This window comes from Achroia grisella, unplaced genomic scaffold, assembly GCF_030625045.1.
Source record: "Achroia grisella isolate CSIRO2021 unplaced genomic scaffold, CSIRO_AGI_Agris_v1 utg241, whole genome shotgun sequence".
Lineage (NCBI taxonomy): Eukaryota > Metazoa > Arthropoda > Insecta > Lepidoptera > Pyralidae > Achroia > Achroia grisella.
The window spans coordinates 587,868-611,365 of record NW_026712734.1 but is presented as its reverse complement, the minus strand read 5'-3'; the positions used below and the strand labels follow the sequence as shown (position 1 = coordinate 611,365).

At 31.1% G+C, this 23,498-nt stretch overlaps 2 protein-coding genes across 2 annotated transcripts; both read left to right on the top strand.

Annotated features, from left to right (window-relative positions):
• Positions 1–3,045: 3,045 nt before the first annotated feature.
• LOC131842492 (uncharacterized) lies at positions 3,046–22,705 on the top strand. The gene is made up of 7 exons (XM_059191030.1): positions 3,046–3,267; positions 9,515–9,641; positions 14,230–14,405; positions 16,962–17,132; positions 19,604–19,701; positions 20,359–20,460; positions 20,994–22,705. The coding sequence occupies exons 1-7, from the start codon at positions 3,265–3,267 to the stop codon at positions 21,367–21,369; spliced, it is 1,053 nt and encodes a 350-aa protein (XP_059047013.1). The 5' UTR covers positions 3,046–3,264; the 3' UTR covers positions 21,370–22,705.
• On the top strand, positions 3,970–5,781 carry LOC131842491 (dynein intermediate chain 3, ciliary-like). The gene has a single exon (XM_059191028.1). The coding sequence runs from the start codon at positions 4,023–4,025 to the stop codon at positions 5,760–5,762; it is 1,740 nt and encodes a 579-aa protein (XP_059047011.1). The 5' UTR covers positions 3,970–4,022; the 3' UTR covers positions 5,763–5,781.
• Positions 22,706–23,498: the final 793 nt, after the last annotated feature.

Sequence of the window (23,498 nt, the reverse complement as noted above, 5' to 3'; positions counted from 1 at the left end):
CCAATATGCCACGTCCACTTTCCACGACTAAACTGATAGTGAAGCGCGCCGTCTATATAATACATTCATTTTGATTGAAAAAATATTTCAAGTGGTTTCAGTAAAGCATTGATAATGTAATTATGATGTACTTTATGTTGTCATCAACGTAAAGTACATCATAATTACATTATAAATGCTGCTGAACAAACATACAAAATTCAAACTACGGAGTCTCTATGAAGACCAAGGTCTTTGACGTTCTAAATGGGATTACTGAATTTTCAACCATGACAGGTGCGACAGAACCCGTGTCAGTTTTAGCGATCTGTTTCGAACTTCTTACTAGTATAACCTGACACTCAGATTAACTGGCATTCCAAATGTTCATGAGCTTTTATTTTGCAAATCATTTTATATTTTCATGATTATGTAATTTAAGTTATTGACGAAGAACTCATCGCTGTAAAAAATTTAGTGGTTCCTTATTTTATTTACCCATATTATTATTAATTGTTTTCTTAAATAAATTAATGAATATATGCAAAATTAAAGTAATTATTTATTTAATTACTTTAATTTTGAAGCGATTAAAAAGAGTTATTAGTTTTGAAAAGATTAAAAAGAATTATTTAATTAAGAATTGTACTGACTACTGTGTCGTCAGTGACTCAATGGTACGCTGTTTACGTAAATGTATACCAAGTTTAATTGTCGAATGAAATTTAATAATGGACTCCTCTAAATTGACTCTATGTACTGGACGTTTCGGATTGTGCCGATACCTAATTTCTCAAATCTACTTATTAGTCATTGATAAAATCAATCGGGATTGCATTGCATATTATCCATTAATATTATAAATTAATAACCCTATTATGTGCCTTTAAAAATGCTTACTTGTCTATTTAAAACTAAATTATTATGTCGATATATTTTTTTAATATAAATCTACTTTCAATTTCGTTATAGTTAAATATAGAAAATAAAATTAAAATAATTATAATAACCCTGGACAATACATACAGCGCCGTCTAATCCCAGGTTAGGCAGTGGTTGTTTTATGTTTAGGTACTAAAGAACTGTTAAAATACTTAAATACATTTTTTGTAGAAATACATGCATAATAAATGTGGAACACTTAAAGAAATAACTTACAAACAATCGTACTTACAAATACAAATGTTCGCGTCCTTGCGAGGGATCGAACCTATGAACATCTGAAGTTAAGCGGTGCGGTAACCGCTGCACCACTGACACCATCTCAGAATTCGGGAGTGCATCTATCTGTCTACAATTGTTACATTTTGTTGACTAAACGTCTGTCCCAATGACTGTGGATATGATTATATTGTTAGGACGGTCGTTCGCTATCTTTTACCTTAAAAAGTATATTTATATATCGGCTCAATGCAATAAAGCTGCTGTATACAGATATATATATCATGGTCAATATTTGTACACAAAGCAATATCTGAGTATACGAATATAATACAATAGCTGGTATTGTGCAAACTAAACCCTAACAAATAGTACGTGACCAATAACAACCACGGCCTCTTTCAATTATGCATCAGATAACGTGATTAATCCTATCCTATAATTGAAAACGTAATGGTTATTATGGATCAAATCAAATTACAGACATCAGTTGCATAAATACATTGCTAGCTATTTCCTATAAATCAACAATAGTACCTATTTCATATACTTACATAATGTGTATATATTAGTGTGAATAGATGATTATGTACAATCATTATCTTATTGTTACCTTTTCACTACGAAACACCTGAATAGATCAAAGAAGCCTCTTTGAAATGAAATTTTACTTATGGATACACTATGGGATAAGTTTTGTTGAAATTTATTCAAACTCATACTTTGGATAGCTTTTTTTTATTCTACCACTCATTCGTAAACCAGATTCAGTTCAAGAAGAACGAAACTTGCCTGTTTATATTTTTAACAAATGTTGTTCCCGTTTTCATTTCATAAGATTTTGTGTGAATACAAACTACTAGATAGTACCAAGTCATAAGACTACAATAGATTAAATAAATATTTAGATACTTCAATAACAAAATAATAATGTTTGTTTTAAACAGAGTAAAATTGTCTCAATAAACCATATAGTTCTTGTTATAAGTAAATACACCTTATTAGTTTACTTAATTTCTGGTTTGAAGCAATATAACCATATCTGATAGTGTGGCGACCGCGGGCACAAGGCCAGACCGGGTCAATTACTAATCAACTCAGAAACAGCCGATCTTTCCAACTGACTAATGACCAATTATTTCAATTAGCTCGTAACTATCTTACCCACATAATTTTGCTCATAACGCTACTGTCTAACTTTAAAAATTGACCTATAGGTATACTAGAACTCGCAATTTACTAATTGTCTTCATAATTGCGACATAAAAATTTAGGATTTCGCAGTCCACTACTGAACATAGGCTATATAGTCTGCAGCACCAGAGGTCATAACTCTAACTACTGAGGGTCGCCGTATACTTCTTAGTAAATCTTCAGTAGAAGCTCTAAAGTAGATCTTTAGGATATGATGTGTATAGTTTATCGACTGCGGTAAGCTGGACTCACACATTCTAACAAGAGGTTCCAAATAAATATATAATATAAATAGAATAGACCGTGTACCAAGCAGCAAACATACGTGAAATACTACGTAATGATAAATATGAAAAATGAACTAGCGAACTTTAATATATACAATAATCTACTCAATATTTTAGTACTGATTGGCAGTCGAGAGAAAAGGACAATAAATAATATGAAAAAAAAGAAATTATCATTAGAACAAAATCTTTTTGGATATTCAATATTATACATTTTCAATTACCCTAGTTTTATTAGCAGATATACGCAAGCAAGAAGGTAATGTAGGTATTTCATATAGGTATAACAAAGCACTCTAAACCTTTTAATCATCAATCACCATCAGTTGCGAAGGAACTCGTGCAAACCAAACCAGTCGTTGTACTGGTCGTAAACCTGAGCCCCACTATACTCTTTACAGAGCACGCGCCAGTCACCGACAGAACGCCTCTGTATACAACCGTATGACGCGCGCGCACCTCACCACCTTTCAAATTCGAACGAATTCGTGACGTGACGTAAAGTGCTGTGACGAATAAGGACGATACTGTATTGATATCATCCATGTTACAAATTAATACACAATAACCTATCACGGTTACGTGCAGTGAAGACATGTGAACACAGTGCGTTACTGGTGCGCTGCACGGCGTTTACCTTTTTATGGTAAGGTAGTAGTTCATAATTTTATGCGTTCATCGACGTTATAAACAACAAAATATGCAAATGTTTCTATAATTAATTACTTTTATTAACATTTTTTGTAAAAATATATTACTAGCTGTTATTATTTTTTACTGTACGTGTTAAGTAAGATTAAAAGTATAGCTAAGTTAAATAATTTTAATTGATTATACTTGACTGTTACTTCCGCGATTATACAAGTCAAGTCTCTATAGAGGTTCATAAATTATAGCTTAAGAGGCGTATACCATACCTACACGTCCGGCAAATATTATTCTGTACTCAATGCATATTGATGCAGGCCACATAACAGCTCCTTACAAAGCCGAGGCGTAACAGTGTATTGCGACACTTCCTGATGCAAGAAACATTTTTTTCTAAGAAACAATGTAACTGAAATATTAGTGTAATTTTTTCTAATCATCACGATTTTCCTCACTCAGCATTGAAAATAATCTGATAGATAAAAAAATCATAAATCACTTCAAACTCTCGATGTGAATAAAATCTGGATTCAATTAATAATATTCTTCGCTGCCTATAATAATATAATTAGGTAGAACATCCTATCGAAACAAGGACACATATGTTTTCAGATAGTCGTCATACGTCAAGTTAATAATTTATATTCTTCGATTTAAGTCATGACCTTGCTGATTTATATTTACTTTTGACACAGTTCTCAGGAAATAAAGTAAAGATATTTATTTTTATTGTTTAGCGTTTACTTCTATAAAATGTGTAGTTACGTAAAATTGTATTACGAATACACAAAATTACGTAGACATTATGGTAGGCAACATTCATTCCAAGATGTTCCAGCTCAAATACTAGACTCCATTAAACCAAATATATGTCATCAAAGAGATTATATCCTCAGAAATCCTGTGAATCGTGAAGTGCAAGCGACATTACCGCAAACACAACATGATATAAATACAAAATCACTACTAACTCATGAGCAAGGAATAAATCATACAGAAGGTGGTTGGCCACGCGAGGTTCACTTACATAACGAAGAACATTTGATGCGACACCGTCGTAGAATTATACATGAAGATAACTATGTGCATACAGTTCTGAATTTGGTACCGATGATGGAGCATTATGTTGATCAAAATAATGCTATCAATATATATGAAACATACTTCGATGATATGCAATCACAAGAAGCTGTTGAAAAGTACAACATTCGGGTTACAAATGTATTTCGAGATTCTTTCAAGCGGCCTATCTCATGTATAGCTTGGACAAATGAAAAAATACCTAAAATAGCTGTATCATATTCAGATAGAACATGCAACTTAAATTCCTATATCTATCTGAATAATGATTGTTACGTATGGGACATTTGTAAACAAACTGAACCAATCTCAAAATTACAGCCAGATAACCCTTGTTGGCAATTGGCGTGTTCCCCCATACATCCGGAATTAGTTGTAGGTGGTCTGGTTAATGGAATTGTAAATATATTTGACATTAGAGAAAGCACTAAAGTTATATCAAGGAGTATAGTTTATAACTCTCACCGAGAACCTATAACAGCCTTACTTTTTACACTCTCTCGTACCAATACTGAGTTCTTTACCGGATCCCCTGATGGACAATGTTTCTGGTGGGATTTACGAAATCTATCAAAGCCATTAGATCAAGTACCAATATCTGTAAGAATTCCAGTTGGGCAAGAACCGAATTTGAATAACGCTGAAGGTGTGAGTTCTTTAGAATATCATCTTGGTTTACCAACGAAATTTCTTTGTGGAACAGAGTCAGGTCTGGTCATTAACGCTAATCGAATGGGTAGAAGTCATTCTGAAATCTTATCGTCATATTGGAATGCACATTCTGGTCCTGTTCGTGCAGTACATCGTAGTCCATGTACACTTAGAATGTTTTTAACCTGTGGAGACTGGACAGTGCGTCTATGGAGTGAAGAAGTTCGCACTGCACCCATAGTAGTAACAAAGCCATATAATAATGAAGTCACTGATGCTTCTTGGACACCCTTAAAATTTTCTAGCTATATGTCTATCTGTGCAGGTGGTATTTTTTACTACTGGGATTTTCTTCGTAAATATCGTGAGCCTATAGCTACTCTTAAAATCTCTAAACATCAACTTACAAGGCTTACTTGTCATCGTGAAGGCGAATCAGTAGCCATTGGAGATGTAAATGGATCAGTATACTTGGTACAGTTATCAGAAAATATGATTATACCTGGAAATCAGGATAAACACCTTATGTCACAGACATACGATCGTGAGACTCGACGTGAGCATATTCTTGATGCGCGTTTGAAAGAAATTCATTTAAAAATTCGGACAGAAGCAGAAGTAACTACTGCACCAACGTCTAATGAGAAGTCCAATGAAGATGAATTAATTCAAACAGCAGAAAAACAATATTTTCATATCGTGAATAATGAATTACGTCAAATGGAAACAATATCAATGCATAGTAATGAATCTATCACATAAATTTAATTCGGTAATAAAACTTGGAATAGATTTAAAAAATTTATTTTTTCTGATACGTCTAGTAGTCGTAGCCATACACATACTTACTATATAAATCATAATATTCTACATATCTAAAATCGATATTTTGGTCTATAATATATACGTTCAAGTAATTTAAACATTTGAGGGTTCAAACCGGATGTTTTGTCGAGACGCCCGCATGTTTTTCCTAAAGATCCGACTAGTCAGCGGGAGTTGTACTCACCGATATAACTGACTGCCAAATATATTGTGACCTTTCCTTTCAAGTTTCAATACTTCTCTGTGATACATCCTACATGGTTGTAAGGAGGGCAGAGGGGATCTCATTAGAATGGCTGCGTAAATTACTACTGCCCATGAGTTGCGTGAACACAAAAGTGCGTCACTAGCAACTTTCACCGCGAGTAGCTTCGACCACCGTAGCGCGTTCATAGACCGTCATGCAACAGCCTCGTTTTCATTCCAGGTTTCAAATTACTATTTACATATTATAATACTTAGTACTTACATAGAAAACTTACAAATGAGTCCTTGTATCAACCACGGCATCGATATCAGATATCCAACGAATACACACTAAGTTAAAAGTGTTTGTATTGTAAAGTTATTCAAACACAGTTCATCTAAATTTATTATGTTATTTCTTTATCTATTATTTAGGTATTACTGATGATATGTATATAATACAAAATATCTATTGTTTTATAAACATCCGATTCATACAATAATTACTATGGGATCACCAAAAACTCAAACAACAAACTGCAATAAAAATGAGAATCTTCTCCTTTTAATGATAACAGAAATTATGTGTATCAGAGATTGTAAATCTCTCTATTCCTTAAAATTTCCATTCGCATTTTATATTACTTTTACCGTAGTACTTTATAATGTAATCTGTGCTTTTAAAGCTGTTTTCTACTAAAGAGAAAAAATAAAAAATATAATTGTTACACCTTTTTTAAAATCGTAAAATGTTAAAGAAATATAATTTTATATTAAATCTACAATTTAAAATGTAGAGCTAATCTGAGGATACAATGAAACTTTTGTATCTTTTTTAAATAAAACGCACTGATTAGTTTGTGGAACAAAACTGTAATTAAATAATTTAGGACTGTAAAATACAAATAATTTGATTTGGTAAAATAAAATAATGAATAAATTTGTTGTTTTAAGTAAATCCTTTTGTTCATACAATTTATACCAACTTACTGTATGGATATTAAGAACGATTGAATCATCAATGTAGAAGCGAGACTACGAATACTAATCATTACTAAGCAAGTATTTATGTAGGTAGTACGTCTGAGTAACATTATATAAAAATCCGCACTAAGAATATAATTATGACCAATTATTCTTTATTTTTCCTCTTGTTATATTTAAATTGTCTACTTTACCTAGTTCGTACTACTATATTAGTTCCGTTGTAGTCAGTTTTTGTTTAAACAACAACATTTTAGCCATTTAAAATGTTATTACTACATAATCTAACACCCTTGCTAACTTTAATAATGTGATTTGCCTACTTTATCCGTCCTGTTTTACACATAGTGAATGGAAAATGAATAGTGATAATACTTATATGTAAAATATTACATAGGAGTACATAATGTAAATATTTGCCAACGAGAAGTACATGACAACCGGCCCCCACGACACTACAATAAATATACCTAGATACTAGTACGGATCAAATCGATCTATGCAACCGAAATTGCGTTCGGTTGCTGGCTGTATACTGACAATAGAAGTTCATATTCAATTCCATACGTATACTTTACAGATATATGTGCGTATTTTGTATCGCTACAGAAGACTAAAAAGGCATAATAAGTGGATTATATGACGAGTAGGTCAATTGACCTATCATAGCGAATTCACCAGGGCTATAGTTTCCATAAGGTTTGACATGGTACATTGATAAAATATCAAAAAATCGTCATTGCCAGGCTCTAAGCATCTAGGTATATGGCATTGTATGGAGTTTTCTTTCGCTTGCTCTATATAACTAATATTTGTTTAATTGTAATATGATGTTGACATCGCAGAAATGACAAGTAGTGGTATATTCATAGCATAGAATATTTTTATTCCAACTGACACAGATAAACTAAAATGAGGGGTTTTCCCCGTGCTTAATCAATAGTTAGTAATAGCAGTAACACGGTAGAGTTACAAAAATAAGTAAAATAAACTGTCATGCATAAGTAATTGAAGCTGATATGAATAAATGCCTTTAAATTCGAATTTTGCACGTGTAGATGCTGAAATTATGATAATTCAATTTGTCGTTCCGAATCTGTATCTCGGAGAAAGTATCTGTGACGCACACCAGTATTTCTAACTTGACAAGTCATAAACTTTGTTCTTATGATCTCCGTTTTGTTACTGCTTTATTTCCGCGCATCACCAACAAAACAAGTTTAAAAAAGTCACGATAATGTACAAGTAAAGTTAGGGTAAAGGTTTGAATGTCAAACGTGCAACGAGAATTAGTAACTTCACTTCACTTGGGGCTTAGATTTTACATATTTTGTTCAGCAAATATTACTATTCATTTACAGTATATATGTATAATTTATACAGGTACATGTATGCCTATTATAGGCATTTAGACTTTTTTGTAGACAAGATGTACCCATCTTCTTCTCTGTATGGATTTGTAATGGCTAACGGGCTCATTAAATCACAACCTACTCACTGTCGTTAGCAACATACAATCTTAAATATTTTTACCTTTTATTGGGCGCATTTCTTTAGAAAATGTTCCTAGTGGTTATGTTGATATTAACTTAATAAACACAATCAAAAATTCACCTAAATTTACATTTTTATTAACAACCTGACAGTACTTTTCTAATAACTAACCACTTAACTTAGCGTGTCAGTAATTAACAGAAGCTCACACACACTTGAGTTGTACCTATATGTTCGACAAACATGCGTGCATGTGTGGGCGTTAAAACCTCCGCGGTTATCGAATGCCAATGTCAACTAATTTGCAAACCCGTCGATACTGTTATGTCGGACTTGAGACCGCTGGACGAGACAATTTGACCCACATCAGTAGTAAACGTGTAAATTATATACACCAATAAACAGTTTATGACTTTAATAAATAAAATCACAAAATAGAAAAAAAATAAGTTTTGCTTTGCTGATTTTGTGATGTAACTGTGATGTTTGTAATGTAGGTTATGGACATAATTAAACTAAAATTAAAATTTATTTTATATGCTAATTAATACCTTGTAATTTGCATAATTGCATACGTTAATGTTTCCTCAAAGGAATTTCTTAACTATATATATATATTTTAAACGGTGCGCTAAATTACTTGATATACTAAGTAAATGCACTACTAATATGTAATACTTTTTGGTGGTAGTAGGTAGTACTACTCACTAATTATTAACTCTTACAATTATACAATTATATACTTACAATTATTAGTATAATAATAATAATTTCTATATTGAGTTCATTCACCTAATTGAGTTCAAGTTACATTATTTATTTTATAAATTATTTATAGGCCATATTTATAGTTATTGTTTAAAATATAATATTTTTGGCTTATCATAGAAGTACCTATATATAATACAATACAAATCATAATTTACTAAACTGACTGCATTTAAGATAAATTAGTAGCTAATATCATAAAAAGAGTAAGAAGATATACCAATATTATATTTCATAAATATATAATTTTTGGACAGTGTCACAATGGGCACCACTATGCGATGAGGCGCTTGGCGCTGGTGACTCTTGGTCTGCTGCTGACGGTATGCACGGCGGCCGCACAACTCCGTCCAGCCGACGCACCAACCGCCGATAACGACACACGTGAGTGAGTTTATGAGTATACAACCTGACCTAAAAATAATCTACCTTACTAAAGGGACTGCGCTGATAAAGACTACTTGTCCTTTGAAGACAAGTTTACGTCTTGTTTTAGGCTCGAATGGTTTCGATCCTGTGTGAGTTATGTAATAATAAAATAAGCGAGAACAATTCACACAACGCCATTTAGTCCCAGGTTAAGTAAAGCTTGTATTATTGGTACTAGACAACAGGTTGAAGTATTTAAGTACTTTTTTTATATATACACGTAAAAGTGTGGACTTAACTCGTAAAGTACCTACCTACAATTTTTGACGAACAGAATCCTCTGTGGATTATTTCTGCGGTATAGAATAATAACAATTATAGGTGTATTTATGGCTTGAATGTAGTTCCATAGAATTTCTGATATATGTACCTACGTTTTCCAAGAAACACAGCTTAGGCTACAGTATCGATTTACTACAAATATCAAAAGTGACCGAAGAATTCTTATTTGCGTTCATTGTGTTTAAGTGTTTAAAAAAGTAACTTAATATGATATATTTTGTTTCAAACTTGTGGAGTTCGAACAGTGAATTTTTTAAACAGTACCAAAACGATAATAGTACGCATTATATTCGTTCTATACATACTATAAAGCATATTTATGTAACAAAGAGAATTAAATTATTATTGAAAGATTTCAAACAAAAGAATAATAATATTTTTATCAGCACTATCAACAAGGATGTTTTAATACTGCATGTTTATACAGCGTGCAAGTGTAATGTTAAACAATTTAAAGTCATTCGGTGCAGCTTCCCAACCTATCAGCTAAATGTTCATGCTCTTGTGATATCTCCAAAGGTCAAATGATAAATACTGTTACTAAATTAATTATAAAACAAAATGTTACTTTATAAAAACACAAGGTGATTACCTTCTGAATTTATCATTGTATGATTATACAACCTATACGTACTATAAAAACTTAGTCACTACTAGAACCAAGCTAGTCATGTAATTTACAGCAACAGTATGGATTAGTAATTAATAGTAATTATCAGGTCTATTAGATACTGGGGTTCAAACGCCTAGGCAAAACGTATAATATACTTACTTTGAGAACAAGGACAACATTACTTTGTAACCTGTACATAAAATTATAAGTAAGAAGTCCTAACATAATATTTATAATAGTTATCTAGTCTCAAATTAAACGCAATTTGTACTTTGTGAATTATAAAATTACGTGTAAGGGCCTAATTGCAAAATAAGTACTTGTTTGAATTTACATTTGTGTCCTATTCTTTAAATGCACCATACAAGTTATGTCATAGAAAAAATCATCGTCATCCCTAAAATATTCAAAGATTATATTTATGTATTTTATTATATATTTATATTATATATTTGAGTATACTCAAAAACTTAAAAGTAGGTACTTGCCAGCACTATAGATATCTTACGAAGATTTTTTTAAGTTTCCTAAATATATCTTTCAAAATTTTTATTCAGCTCAAACCAAAACACAGGTACGTTCTTTTAACATCCTACCAGAATCATTGAAACCGTATATTGGGTTGGAACCATACTAAGTGTCTGGCAATGAGCAGCGCATGTTATAATACTGTTACAAGCAATATATGAAAAAACTGAGTTTCATAAATTAACGAATTTGATATGAAATTGTATACACCGTTGTTACCAATATACCGTTTAAATGATTCTGGTAGGATGTTAAAAGAACATCGCGTACCTACAGCACAATAATGAAGTGACCCTAAAATTACAAACCTTGGAGAGTCCATTCTATGTTTTAACATTAAATTCTAATATCAAATTTAATTTAATTTGAAACAAAATCAATTTTATTTTTAAATAATCCAGTATTGTACAAGGTCTGGCATATATGACTTTTGTATAGACGGAATATTGGATCTTACTTTAGCAATAGCATATTGAACAACCCAGCAAGTAAACTACTTACATTAGTAACAAACAATCACATCGAAATTGTCATGTCGACCAGGGATGTCAACCGTACCCCAGTACATGTAAAGATTTTTGGTACCAGGAAATTCATTCTTATACAAGTATGTGTGACGTTTTGATTTACGAAATACGATGATGTATAAAAATATTGACTTTGAAAATTTTTGACTTCTTGTTACGAGATTAAATGTTTAAAAATTGACAACCCTGGTATTGTCTATAATGTTGCAATTAATCTACAAAACATACTTTGTTTCACAATAACTGAACCATATCTTACGTGCATGTTTATGCAAGTGCAAACATAATTACTGTTATGACACGTACACAAATCTGCTACCCACCCAGTATTATAAGTTTATTATGAAATGATATTTTAATTTGTAGATACCATATTTTGTCTCTCGTAACTATTAGCCAATTCATTATTTTTCCGTTAATAAATACCCAATATTACTCAAGACAATTTACGTAGCACTATCTAGTCCAAAGCAAAGTAGAGCATACAATAAATAAGAAACAATCATATTCATTAATACAAATATTGTTCGAGGATGCGAACCGATCGATCATCGAATATAAGGTACTGTGCTTAACCGCTAAATCAACGAGACCGTGCATATGAGACCATAATATACTGATATCAACAACAATTCTTTCAATGCCCGTTGCTAGTAACAAAATGAAATTATCAGGTACCAATTACTTTAGAAGTAATTTATATGTCAAAAACCTCTCGAGTTTTATCGAAAACCCTTCTCTATAAAGGCAATCGAATATACTTGAACAAAATACAGTGACCATTCAATCGTTTAGTACCGTTAATTTAACTGCGCCACTCTAATCGCATATTGCTCGCACTTTCCCTTTGAAAGTACCGAATAATACGCTAAGTCAACAGTGAACACAAATTATTTTTCAAGTCATCATATCAGAAGCAATTGAAAAATGTAAACATACACAGATTACTCAATAGAAATGCAGTGTTTTATTAGGAAAGTTCGCTTCGAGTGGCGAACGTTAGGTAATTACAATTAAAAACCTTAATGATGTACTTTCATAACTATTTCTTTGTTTTATAAAATTACAGCATTATATGTCTTATCTTTATACCAAGTTCTTTATAGAATAGACAGAAAAATATCAGTGTATATGTTTGAAGACTCTAATCTACTAACTCATATTCCTGTTCAGAAGCAGATAATACATAAGGAGCATGAATGAAATGGAACTTATGTTGATGCAATTTTAGATGAATCCGATTTTATAGGAAAGGTTAATGTTTCCCAACAAAATATCAATATAACAATTTACGCAATGTAATAACAAAGTGTGGGAGTGGTAAAATTTGTTATTCACCATTTGCCACATTTGTTCTGTGTTCGAATAAACGTGCATCGCTATGCATACATTACGCCCAAATACAGAATATTAACATAGAAATTCCAATATGGGTATCGAGTTGGGTATTGAGGAATCCAAAACAATGGAATGATTTAGGTTAGATTTTGAAATACAGAGTGTATTTCAAGCAGAACTTATAATAATATAGAATAGAATAGTTTCCCTATGCAATATCCATGTGAACAAACAGTATGTGGATTAGTACATTATGCCTTATATAATTGTAATTTTGAAACTGAAATTCTGAACTTGAGAGTTGGAGCATGACCTGCGGCCTGATTATGTAACGTATGATTTTCTAAAATTATCTCACCTAAACTAATATCACCAATTAAGTACTCTACTCTCACATTACATATTATCACAATCTTTGTTTGTTCTTGTACAAACTTTATCACGATTATACTAAAGACTATATCTAAAGTAAAAAATCCACTCAAAAGTTCTTCGTCGATTGCTTTACATAAATTTTTAGTACGTAATCACAAAGAATTTCGTCAGCCGCTTTTTAGTAGAATTAATTAATTCGTTCTCTAAGCTAAAAATTAAAGGAAACATGAATGACTGAATGAAAACTTTTTCTTGTTCCCTCAAAGATAGATAAAATATTATGTAGATGAGATACAAACACTACATATATAATAACGCTAAGAATTAACAATGAATGACCTTATCATTATCACTATGTTTCCGAGCATATCTTGGATGCGTAAAAGATAGAAGTATTTAGACTGGTAACTCTGTAAACACAAAATGGACACTTTTTCTGCTGTTTATGAAATGATTTTCAAAATAGGAATATAGGTAATATTTATACAAACTTCAAGCAATTATCAATACCCACCTGAAATATAGTTCATATTATTAGGTGACAATGTTGCTTCCTCTAAGTAAAAGAATTAAAAAAATGGGACAAATATTTTTTTATCTATTCATTACAAACAAAAAGACAAAATATTATGTTTAAACACTCCGTACACCTTTATGAGAAATTTAATAATAGTAGTTGAATTTCCTTACAATTCTCCTTAATTAATCTAACATTGTAGACTAGCCGAAAAGGACGCTAAGTGTAGCGATAAAAAATATTTGGCATGCATTAGTAACAAAATATATCCAATATGATATTGGATATAATTTGTTAATATCCAGTTCCGCTAAACCATATTTATTTCAACAACAAACAAACAATGTATTTTTTTATTTTCAGGATGTGGTATAGAATGTGTAAGGTGTGCAGCGGACGGGTGTGTGAAGTGCGCTCGCCTACTCATATGGCCAGAAGGTACCTGCGCTCACGACTGCCCTTCTGGTACCCGCGAGTCATGGGCGCACGATGACCACCTCATGGGCCGAGTCTGCTATCCCTCACACACATATAGCGAGGTCAGTAGTAACCATTATTAAATGAATAAATTAAATATTTATTTGTAATTATGCATAATACCACACTGCACCATATTCATATGAAAAGTGTAATATAAATAATAGAAGTAAAAGGATTATTTCTTCTCGAAAGAACACATATAATGTTGTAGTTATATAATATATAACTACAACATTATATGTGTTCTTTCGGAAGGATGTAGTAGTAGTTTGAACGAAATTACTGACTAACTGTATACTGTGATTCCTACTGTCCAGTAAAAGGGTCATCAGACATACTGCTTTCCAACCCTGACCTATAAAAAACATAGAATTTTGTAGTAGGATACTACATATATGACTAACTAATAATTCTTAAATAAAAATCTTAGTAATCTAATGGTTAGGCATGCTGTTTCTTCTTCCAATGGTTGCGGTTTTATTCACCGCATAGTACAAATATTATTTTTAGGAATAACTATTTATATCGATCTTGATATTTATCAACAAATTTACAAAAAAAATCTGAAAGAAAAACATTTTTACATTGTTCTAAAAATATTCTGTTTCAGGTTTGATTTACTCGTATATAACACAAAAAAAATATATATTTAATTCGTAATGAGTCTCTCAAGTTGTCACAATTATTTACTTTACACATATGGATACTTTCTGCATAGATAAGATAATACTTTCTGTGTGTGTAACGTATTCCCATGAGATTAGTTAAAATGCTATTCGTTTATTTGAACAATATTAATTATTACATTTATATTAATGTGTAATTTAATGTTGTGAGATTTGCTACCAAATCGCAATAGAGCATTTGGTCTAAATTCATATCCGTATTCATAGATTTGTAGATTTAGATAGTATTTTTAGATAGTAGGTATACCTAAGCGTGGTGTAAAATCGTCGGCTGTAGTAATAGATACAGTAACTTGATAGTAACTAATCAATTTGAAAACAAAGTTTTTATATTATCTTCTATATATAGGCGAAAAGTTCTATCACATTGCTAAATTCGATTTTAATGTCAAGTACGCAAGTATGCTAATAGAATGTCAACACCTGCCTCAGTGAATGTGTTTTTAATAGCATTATAAGTATATAATGAGATGTTAATAACGCTTATAATGGTGAGGAAGAGCCTTACATTATTTGTTGTACGGCATTGTTCGAAACCTTTCTCGCTAATGTGTTTTGTTATTTTGTTCTACGCATATACCTAATGAATCTTGGTTAAAGATATTCATTACACAGCACATTTTACTAGCGTTCTTTCACATAGTACATATACTAACGAATAATATATGCGTTATATTTCTAGTAGTACTATACTCTAAAGTTAATATTAACATTAGAGTTAAAAGCAGTATCCAAAATTCGTTAGTTTTTATTTTTATTTATTCCCACGGATCCATGTAGCGCTTATTATTTATAGGCCCATGCGTGTAATAAAATATTATAAATGTATTTGTAACCGAATCCAAGATGTATAAATCTTGACACCCTGAAAACTTGTTTTTAAAAATATCTTCTAGTGAATATCACTTGAAGTAACATCTCTTGTTATAGGTATAATGTAGATAATAAATATACTGTATACTAACTAGAACTATAAATACGTTTAATAATTTTTTTTTATTTAACAATGTCTGACGTATTACGTATTATCTACTAAACACATGAAGTTCTATCTATAAACTTTATCTTAAATTCAATTCAATTAATTTCGTTCCGCCTGACAGCAGAGTGATTACAAATACAAATATTCATGGCAGCCAACACATCAAAATTTAAACAAATGCATTTTAGATTATAAACGCGACCCTAATGTCTTTGTTACGCAACCCAATGTGGATGAAGCTACTTTGAAATTATTAAATAACAGTAATTACCTAATATTTGTAACGTATTAAGAGATGTCTCCATATGTGTACTTTATAGGTTTATATTCAACGAGCGACTCGTCCCGGCTTCGCACGGATTTATTACAAATCTTTGAATTCCCTGGCTTGTTCTATACTATAAGACGTATGTATTATACATATAAAACTTCCTCTTCAATCTCTCTATCTACTGCTGAAAATACATTAAAATCCATTATGTAATTTAAAAGGTATAAGCGAAAAAACGAGGCGGCTACTTTGTTTTTTACTATGTATATAAAGAACTAGTTGTGCTCGTGACTTCGTCCGCATGGAATAGTGACCTTGGATGTCATAAAATATTTAATAACATCTTACCCAAAAAAGTTTCCTGCTTCAAAAATGACGAAACTCCATAGAAACTTTCATTCCCTATTTTATTTTTACCCCAAATAAGAGTTATTTTTTTCAAACTGTATGTCATATTTAATCTAAAAAACAATCTTTTTTACTATGTTATATACATAATATATCTAAGAATAATGAAGTAGGTAATGCAATGCATTAAGTCTAAAATGTCTGGTTTTTTATAATTAACCAGAATAGGTATACTACTTCATAAATATGATATAAAAACAACAATTTAATTAAATTATAACGGCGAAAGTAATAATATTTGTGAGTGTAATGTTTACTTGGTATTCAGGTATTAGTCGGCGGTGCGTGTGGTGCAGTGGCGTGCGTGGCGCTGGTAGCCGCGGGCGCCGCGTACGCACGCTGCAGGAGCGCGCGCTCTCACCCACGCCCCCTGCCGGCGTCGCACCACGACGATGACACGCGGCTCAGGGAATTTCACAAGCAACTCGACTGCTTACGAGTGAGTAATTACAATGGAGAAATCAATTCTAGTGTCACTTTACCATGTCCGTTTCACCGGCATCGGTTTACTTCCGATGGTTGCGGGATTAATTTCTCGTACATGGCAAACATTTGTTGTCATCAGTATGATTATTTGTAGTAGTCCCAGTTTCAAGTAAAAATTCATTCTTAATTTGTTCAAAATAGTCAAGATTATTTGACGTTTCGACTAGTAGTCCCAGTTTCAAGTAAAAATTCATTCTTAAGTAATCAAAATAGTTCGATATATTTTGGATCGTTTGGTTCGGATTTGGTTCAGCTTGGAACTAATGTCGGTGCGTGAATTGTCCTGAAATATTTTATAATTACTTGCCTTATACTATTATTTAAAATATAAATTACTTCGATACATTTAGAATATCTTACTTTCTCTTCTCTCTGCGACTATCTTAATTATATTGTAGAATTTATTTAAAGTAAACAATTCGTGCCTTTTTCTGTTATCATGTACATGAAATGCATTAAACCTATTTTAGTCATACAGCATTGTTACTGCCAGTGCAGAACACGTAGTTTCTTTTGTCTGACGGTGTGCTTATTTCCTACTTCTATATACCTAAATAGTGTCAGAAAAAAGTTTTTGCTCCAAAGTATCGATTATTATACTATTCATATCTAGTTAATTGACACATTCAGTTTATCTTTACTTACATTTATGTACTTGATGTTTGTAGGTATACCTACTAAATTAAGCATAGGTAGGTACTATGTTTTACTACAATATACTAATATTAGTAATATAATGATCATCATTAATAGATACCTAATTGTTTATCTGGTCATACAACTATTTATTGTTCATACATAATTCATCTGTGACATATCTAAGTAAAAAAAACAAGAATCTTATCATTTGTTAAAAACTTAATTCCAGCTATATAGGTAGGTAGATATTTTTCACTTATAGGATGATATAGGTACATTAATAGTTTTTTCCTTTAAACTTTTTCGATTACAGATTTCTTCATACCGACTAAGTTACTAAAAGTTTTATGGAATATTTAATGTGTGTGTATCAATAAATATATAATTCGTACATATTACATAAGCGGTCATCGCCACCAGTAATTTATGGTTTGTGTAGTAGATTCTATTCTATTATTCTTTTATTATTTATAACTATATTAATTTTTATTATTATATATCTAACATTGTTATAAATAAACCGCAAATGTTGCACTCTTTACTTATGTAGGTGTACCATGTTTTTTTTATCTCATATTTATAAATTGTGGAATTTTAAAAAGTAACTAGTTTTTACACTTAGTGTAATTTCGCATAGTTAAACTGTTGTTAAATTGTAAATAATAAATTAAATAAAAAAATGTACCACACAAAATTATTAGAAACTAGCTATTCGCCCTGGCTTTGACTGGGTGGAAGGCTTATGTATTATATACATAAACCTTCCAATTGAACCACTCTATCTATTAAAAAAAATCGCTTCAAAATCAGTTGCATGGTTTTAAATATTTAAGCATACATAGGGACGAACAGAGAGCGACAGCGACTTTGTTTATACTATGTACCTAATGATATAGATGTGCACTTAATAACTAAAAAGTTAAGCAATCATAATAAATATATTTTGTAAACATTGAGTTACATTCCGGTTATCTCACATCTTAAATATTGTATGTACCTATATATGTATCTACATACGTATAAGTAACTGGTTGTTATCATCAAAAACTTCTCTCCAATTAATACAAGTTTAACACTGCGTGAAACATGCGAGATAATGGTTGCGTATTGTTTAGAGAGCAAGCTTACACGGTCGTGCCAGTCTCACTTTCGAAACCTACGTGAAATGCGAGCAGTGAGATTGATTTCTTGTGCATACACTGTCAATAATGATACATAAATTAAACATGTTTTTTTAAGTATGTTTTTCCCTCCTTTTATTTCATTCTAGAGCTGTAACAACAGCGCAATAAACTGACTGTTCATATAAATAATATTGACAGAAAGATACTATCTAGTTCTTTATTTAATGCTTGAATATGGAAATGTGTGGCCGTTTATGTTAATGGTGTATGCTTATTAGGTGCCAATAGAGAATGAGAGGATGAGCACAAAGTCATGTTTAGTAACCCATCGTAGCGAATTCACCATGAATTAACTACGATGGCTTGCGGTTTGACCGCCATGAGTTCGATCTATACGGCTTCTTTAATACTCTGCATTGAAAATATTAATATACTAATAATAATTACAACCGTTGTATTCGAGCAACCTATATCTAACCTATATAATTATCAAGAAGGCTTTTTATTTAGCTGGAATTACAAAGTATATGCCCAAGCCGACCAGGTATATATATAGACATATATAGAGCAGCACTCTAATGTGACGTGAAAACGTAAACAAATAATATAGATGTGGTAACTTTGAATGAAACGTCGTGTCATTTATGTTCGTATTTTCCAGCCTCATGCGTATACGTTGCTGGCAATACTGAACCATACACGAAACCAGGTGCGCGAACTTTACCAATTAGGAAATAACGACGCTGCGATGGCTTACAGGTATTAAATATCTTACTAATTTCTAATTAAAGTTATACCACAGTTCAGTGGAGTCACATTCGTACTAATTAAAGTATACAGTTCCGCAGATTTCAACGAGAGATAAATTTGTTTTATCTTTCTATATTAGTAAATCCAAAGTATATACATATATATCAATATTGATTATTTATGTAAACTACTGCACTGCTAAGATTTTACTTAGGTACTCATAACTTTGCGAGTTTCAAATATATTTATCATAGTATATATAATATATATAATGTATATAGTATATGTAGAAGTAATATACCTACCTATCCTGTAGTGAAAGATTCTTAAATCGGTGTACACGTACAGGTACAAGAGTCACATGGTAACAAAATCTTCCTTTGTATGACATTTATAATACAGATAAGAATTAGGAGTTATTTAACACTTTCTTCTACATAGATAGAAGAAAGATAAAAAGATCTTATAAAAATATAAAATTATATTTATGGAACTATCTAACAATTAATATATTATCAGTACAAACTTTCAGATAATCTATATAACTTAGCTCTTTATAGCCAAACAACTGCATCAACGTTCAAAGAGTCAATATAGACATTGCAAGCGCTTGTTTGTTAGTATAATCGTTTAACTACTAACATCTAATAATAGCTTCCGTTGCAGCTGCGTTCTGAGCGACCTGGCGAAGCTACTCATTCTACTAAACAAGCAACAGGTACCAGTGGTTCCGGACGAGTGGCCGCGCCTTGCAAGTTGGGCTGAACGGTAATGTACACATTATTTGAACTTTCCATTAGTCTCATCAAAGATAACAATATTTATTTACAGTCTAAAAGCGTGTATTTCCGTTGTACAAATTAAGTTATGATTTCTTTCAATTGTTGTGTCTCTACTAATAATTTAAAATAAACCTGCTATGGTAGATAGAACCTGTAACAACTCTACCATAATTTTTTTCTTGTTCTCTTTTTAATAGTGGAATATTACAATTTTAAACAGTTTACTAAAGAAAAACTTTTTATAAGTCATGGCTACTTCCCTGGTATCTTATAAATCTGCCACTATGCATGCATTCCATCAGAGGGTGAGTTATAAGTTATAACAAACAAACATAACATTAATAACTAAATATGCGCTCAGTGATATCCATGATTGTGATCATACCTTTAGATTAGTAGTACGCAATCTTAAATTCAGTCATTACATCAATGTCCACTTAGACGTAAGTGCATACAATTTGGTAAAATCACTATTACTTACAAGAGTATAAAAAATATTAATAAGACATTATTTTTCAGGATTCTCAAAAGGTACAGTCGTATTGATTCAGTTCAACCACAACAAGAAGGACAATTGGTGAATTTTCTAACAGCCCCACCGAGTCAGACCTCCGACTCCGAAGGTACACACCAATCCTTCTCTACTTTCAAGCCTCCATCCTACTCCCCCTCTTCATACCACAGCAACATTGACAAAGAGACGGACAGTCAGTGCGAATGGAGTGATGTAGGACGACCACCAAGTTATACGCAAATAGAAAGAGAAAGAGACGCAATAGTCCTCTCTGACCCGTGGGAAAGACGACCTATAGTGAGGAGAGAAAGCATATGGCTAGAAGATGAGCTGTTCGAGATGACGAGGCGGCCACAGGACGAACTTACTACCGAATTATAGATACTGCAGAATTATTCGTATTCCTCGAATAACAAGTACAAATAGATTTTTATAAACTATTCTTTAAATTTAAAGTTTTTTAAATACCTACAACAGTATGTATTATCGCCAAAATATGTTTACTTCAAATAATTAAATAAACGTGTGTTCTATTATAATTTTAAATTCTATTGACTAATTTTAAAATTGTATTAACTGCCAGTAATAACTAGTTATAAACCAAGCAAAGTTAATAACTACATAATTCAAAAACACACAAACGTACTTAGACTTAGTAATTACTTGTTCAGTGTTCAATGTTTTCAATCCAAAATTATGTATATTATGTATATACAGGGGACCTATTGCGAATTAACAAATCGCAGATATAGACTTTTTTTACTACGCAAAAAAAAGGTTTTGTTCGTTTGCTATGCACTTTTTATTAACTATTTATTATGTCTAATATGTTAAATTAGGTACTCTAAACAACTTAGATGAGTGAGACAAATCACTTGAAATCGAAAAACTAGATCAAAATATCTAACGAATTCGGATATTTCGTATTTCCCAGTTGGGCCCAGTTCATTATATATATATACATCCATATTATATATTTGTTTTTAGTCCCTGGCATTCCCTGGCATATGCGTTATTTTGTATTTTTGTTCTGAATGATGACCAATGGTGGTGCTATCACACAAAATATAATTGGAGTGTTTTAGTCTTCTTAACTGTAAATACTTTATAGATTAAGTCGAACTAAAGATGTTCGTATATTATTTTTAATAATAATACCATTCCGTACCTGTATGTAATAAATAGTACGTATATTTAAGTATACAAAATGTAGAGCTGAAGTTACATATAGAGAAATATTTTTAATTAGCGTACTACACGTATGCAATATATTTAAAAAATCAATTAAATTATTATCGTAATATATTATGTAATTACTACTAAATTTAATTCTCATTACAATATTTAAAATTTTTATTTCAATTAATGGATTACAAAATACTATTAATACAATAATATTGAAATTATTTAAGAAAATGGGAAATGCACCTTATCTGAAAATTAAACCAAAGTAGCTGTTAAGTTAGATGTCTAGTCTTGTATATAGATTTAACTAGTGGTAATATAGTTAGATATGTAATTATCTATATTTCATATATATTTACTAAAATTAATAAGCATTTTTGTATATAAACACATAGGATCACTTCCTATGATATTTTTACATTGTATACAAAAAAATAGTCACATGTTCTCCATAATATTGCTAGCTTTATAATATGGCTTCATATGGTTTAATCAAGTCATCCAGAACAAGCACTTTTGCAATATATTATATTATATACTAGCTGTTCCGGCAAACGTATTCCCATATATATTGATATCGCTAATAAAAAATAGGAATTGATGGTAGAAAGATGATATGTAGGGGTGTATGTATTTTTTTGAAACGCAACGAAAGTGCAACGATAATATAAAACAATTACTAACCCGTAGGTATATTTTCAATCACTAAATATCTATCTATATTTATTTAAATAGAATACCTAATTATTTTAAAAGGTACCAATTCAACAAATAAAAGTGTTTATATATTTTGTTTCATGGTTTTTTATTGATAAATTTATATCCTAAACCTTAACAAGTTTAGCTTTTACATATTTTTTTTTTATTTTATATATGTCTAAAATTTAATTAAAAATGAATTTGGCCATTCTTATCCCTTAGGGTATTAAAAATAGATAACCTAGCGAAACCAAACTCTCAGACCTACCGAATATATACATATAAAATTGAAACATAATCATTTTAGTACTTTAGGATTCCATCGCGGACAAACAAAGGGACAAGATTTACCATTAATATCTAATACTCTTATAACAGAATTCCTTATAACAATAAAACTTTATTCCCAACAAAAATCTAAACTTAATCAATATTATAATTTACAAGCCATATTTAATGTAAAGCAATAAACCAGAACTTTATAGATTTTCACTCTAATAAGTAGCTAAATATATACAAGTTGCTTTCTACTGCATGTCTACTTGTTTATAAGTATATATGTTGCTATATATAAATTAAGATTCTTTAAACTAAAGAATGAAACGCAACGAAAGTGCAACGATAAT

Bases quoted from the DNA above. Each gene is read 5' to 3' on its own strand.
- LOC131842492 (XM_059191030.1), top strand. The intron at 9,642-14,229 runs GTGAGTGAGTTT...TTTTATTTTCAG, and splicing joins AACCGCCGATAACGACACAC to GATGTGGTATAGAATGTGTA. The intron at 14,406-16,961 runs GTCAGTAGTAAC...CTTGGTATTCAG, and splicing joins CCTCACACACATATAGCGAG to GTATTAGTCGGCGGTGCGTG.
- LOC131842491 (XM_059191028.1), top strand. From the start codon at position 4,023: ATGTGTAGTTACGTAAAATTGTATTACGAATACACAAAATTACGTAGA.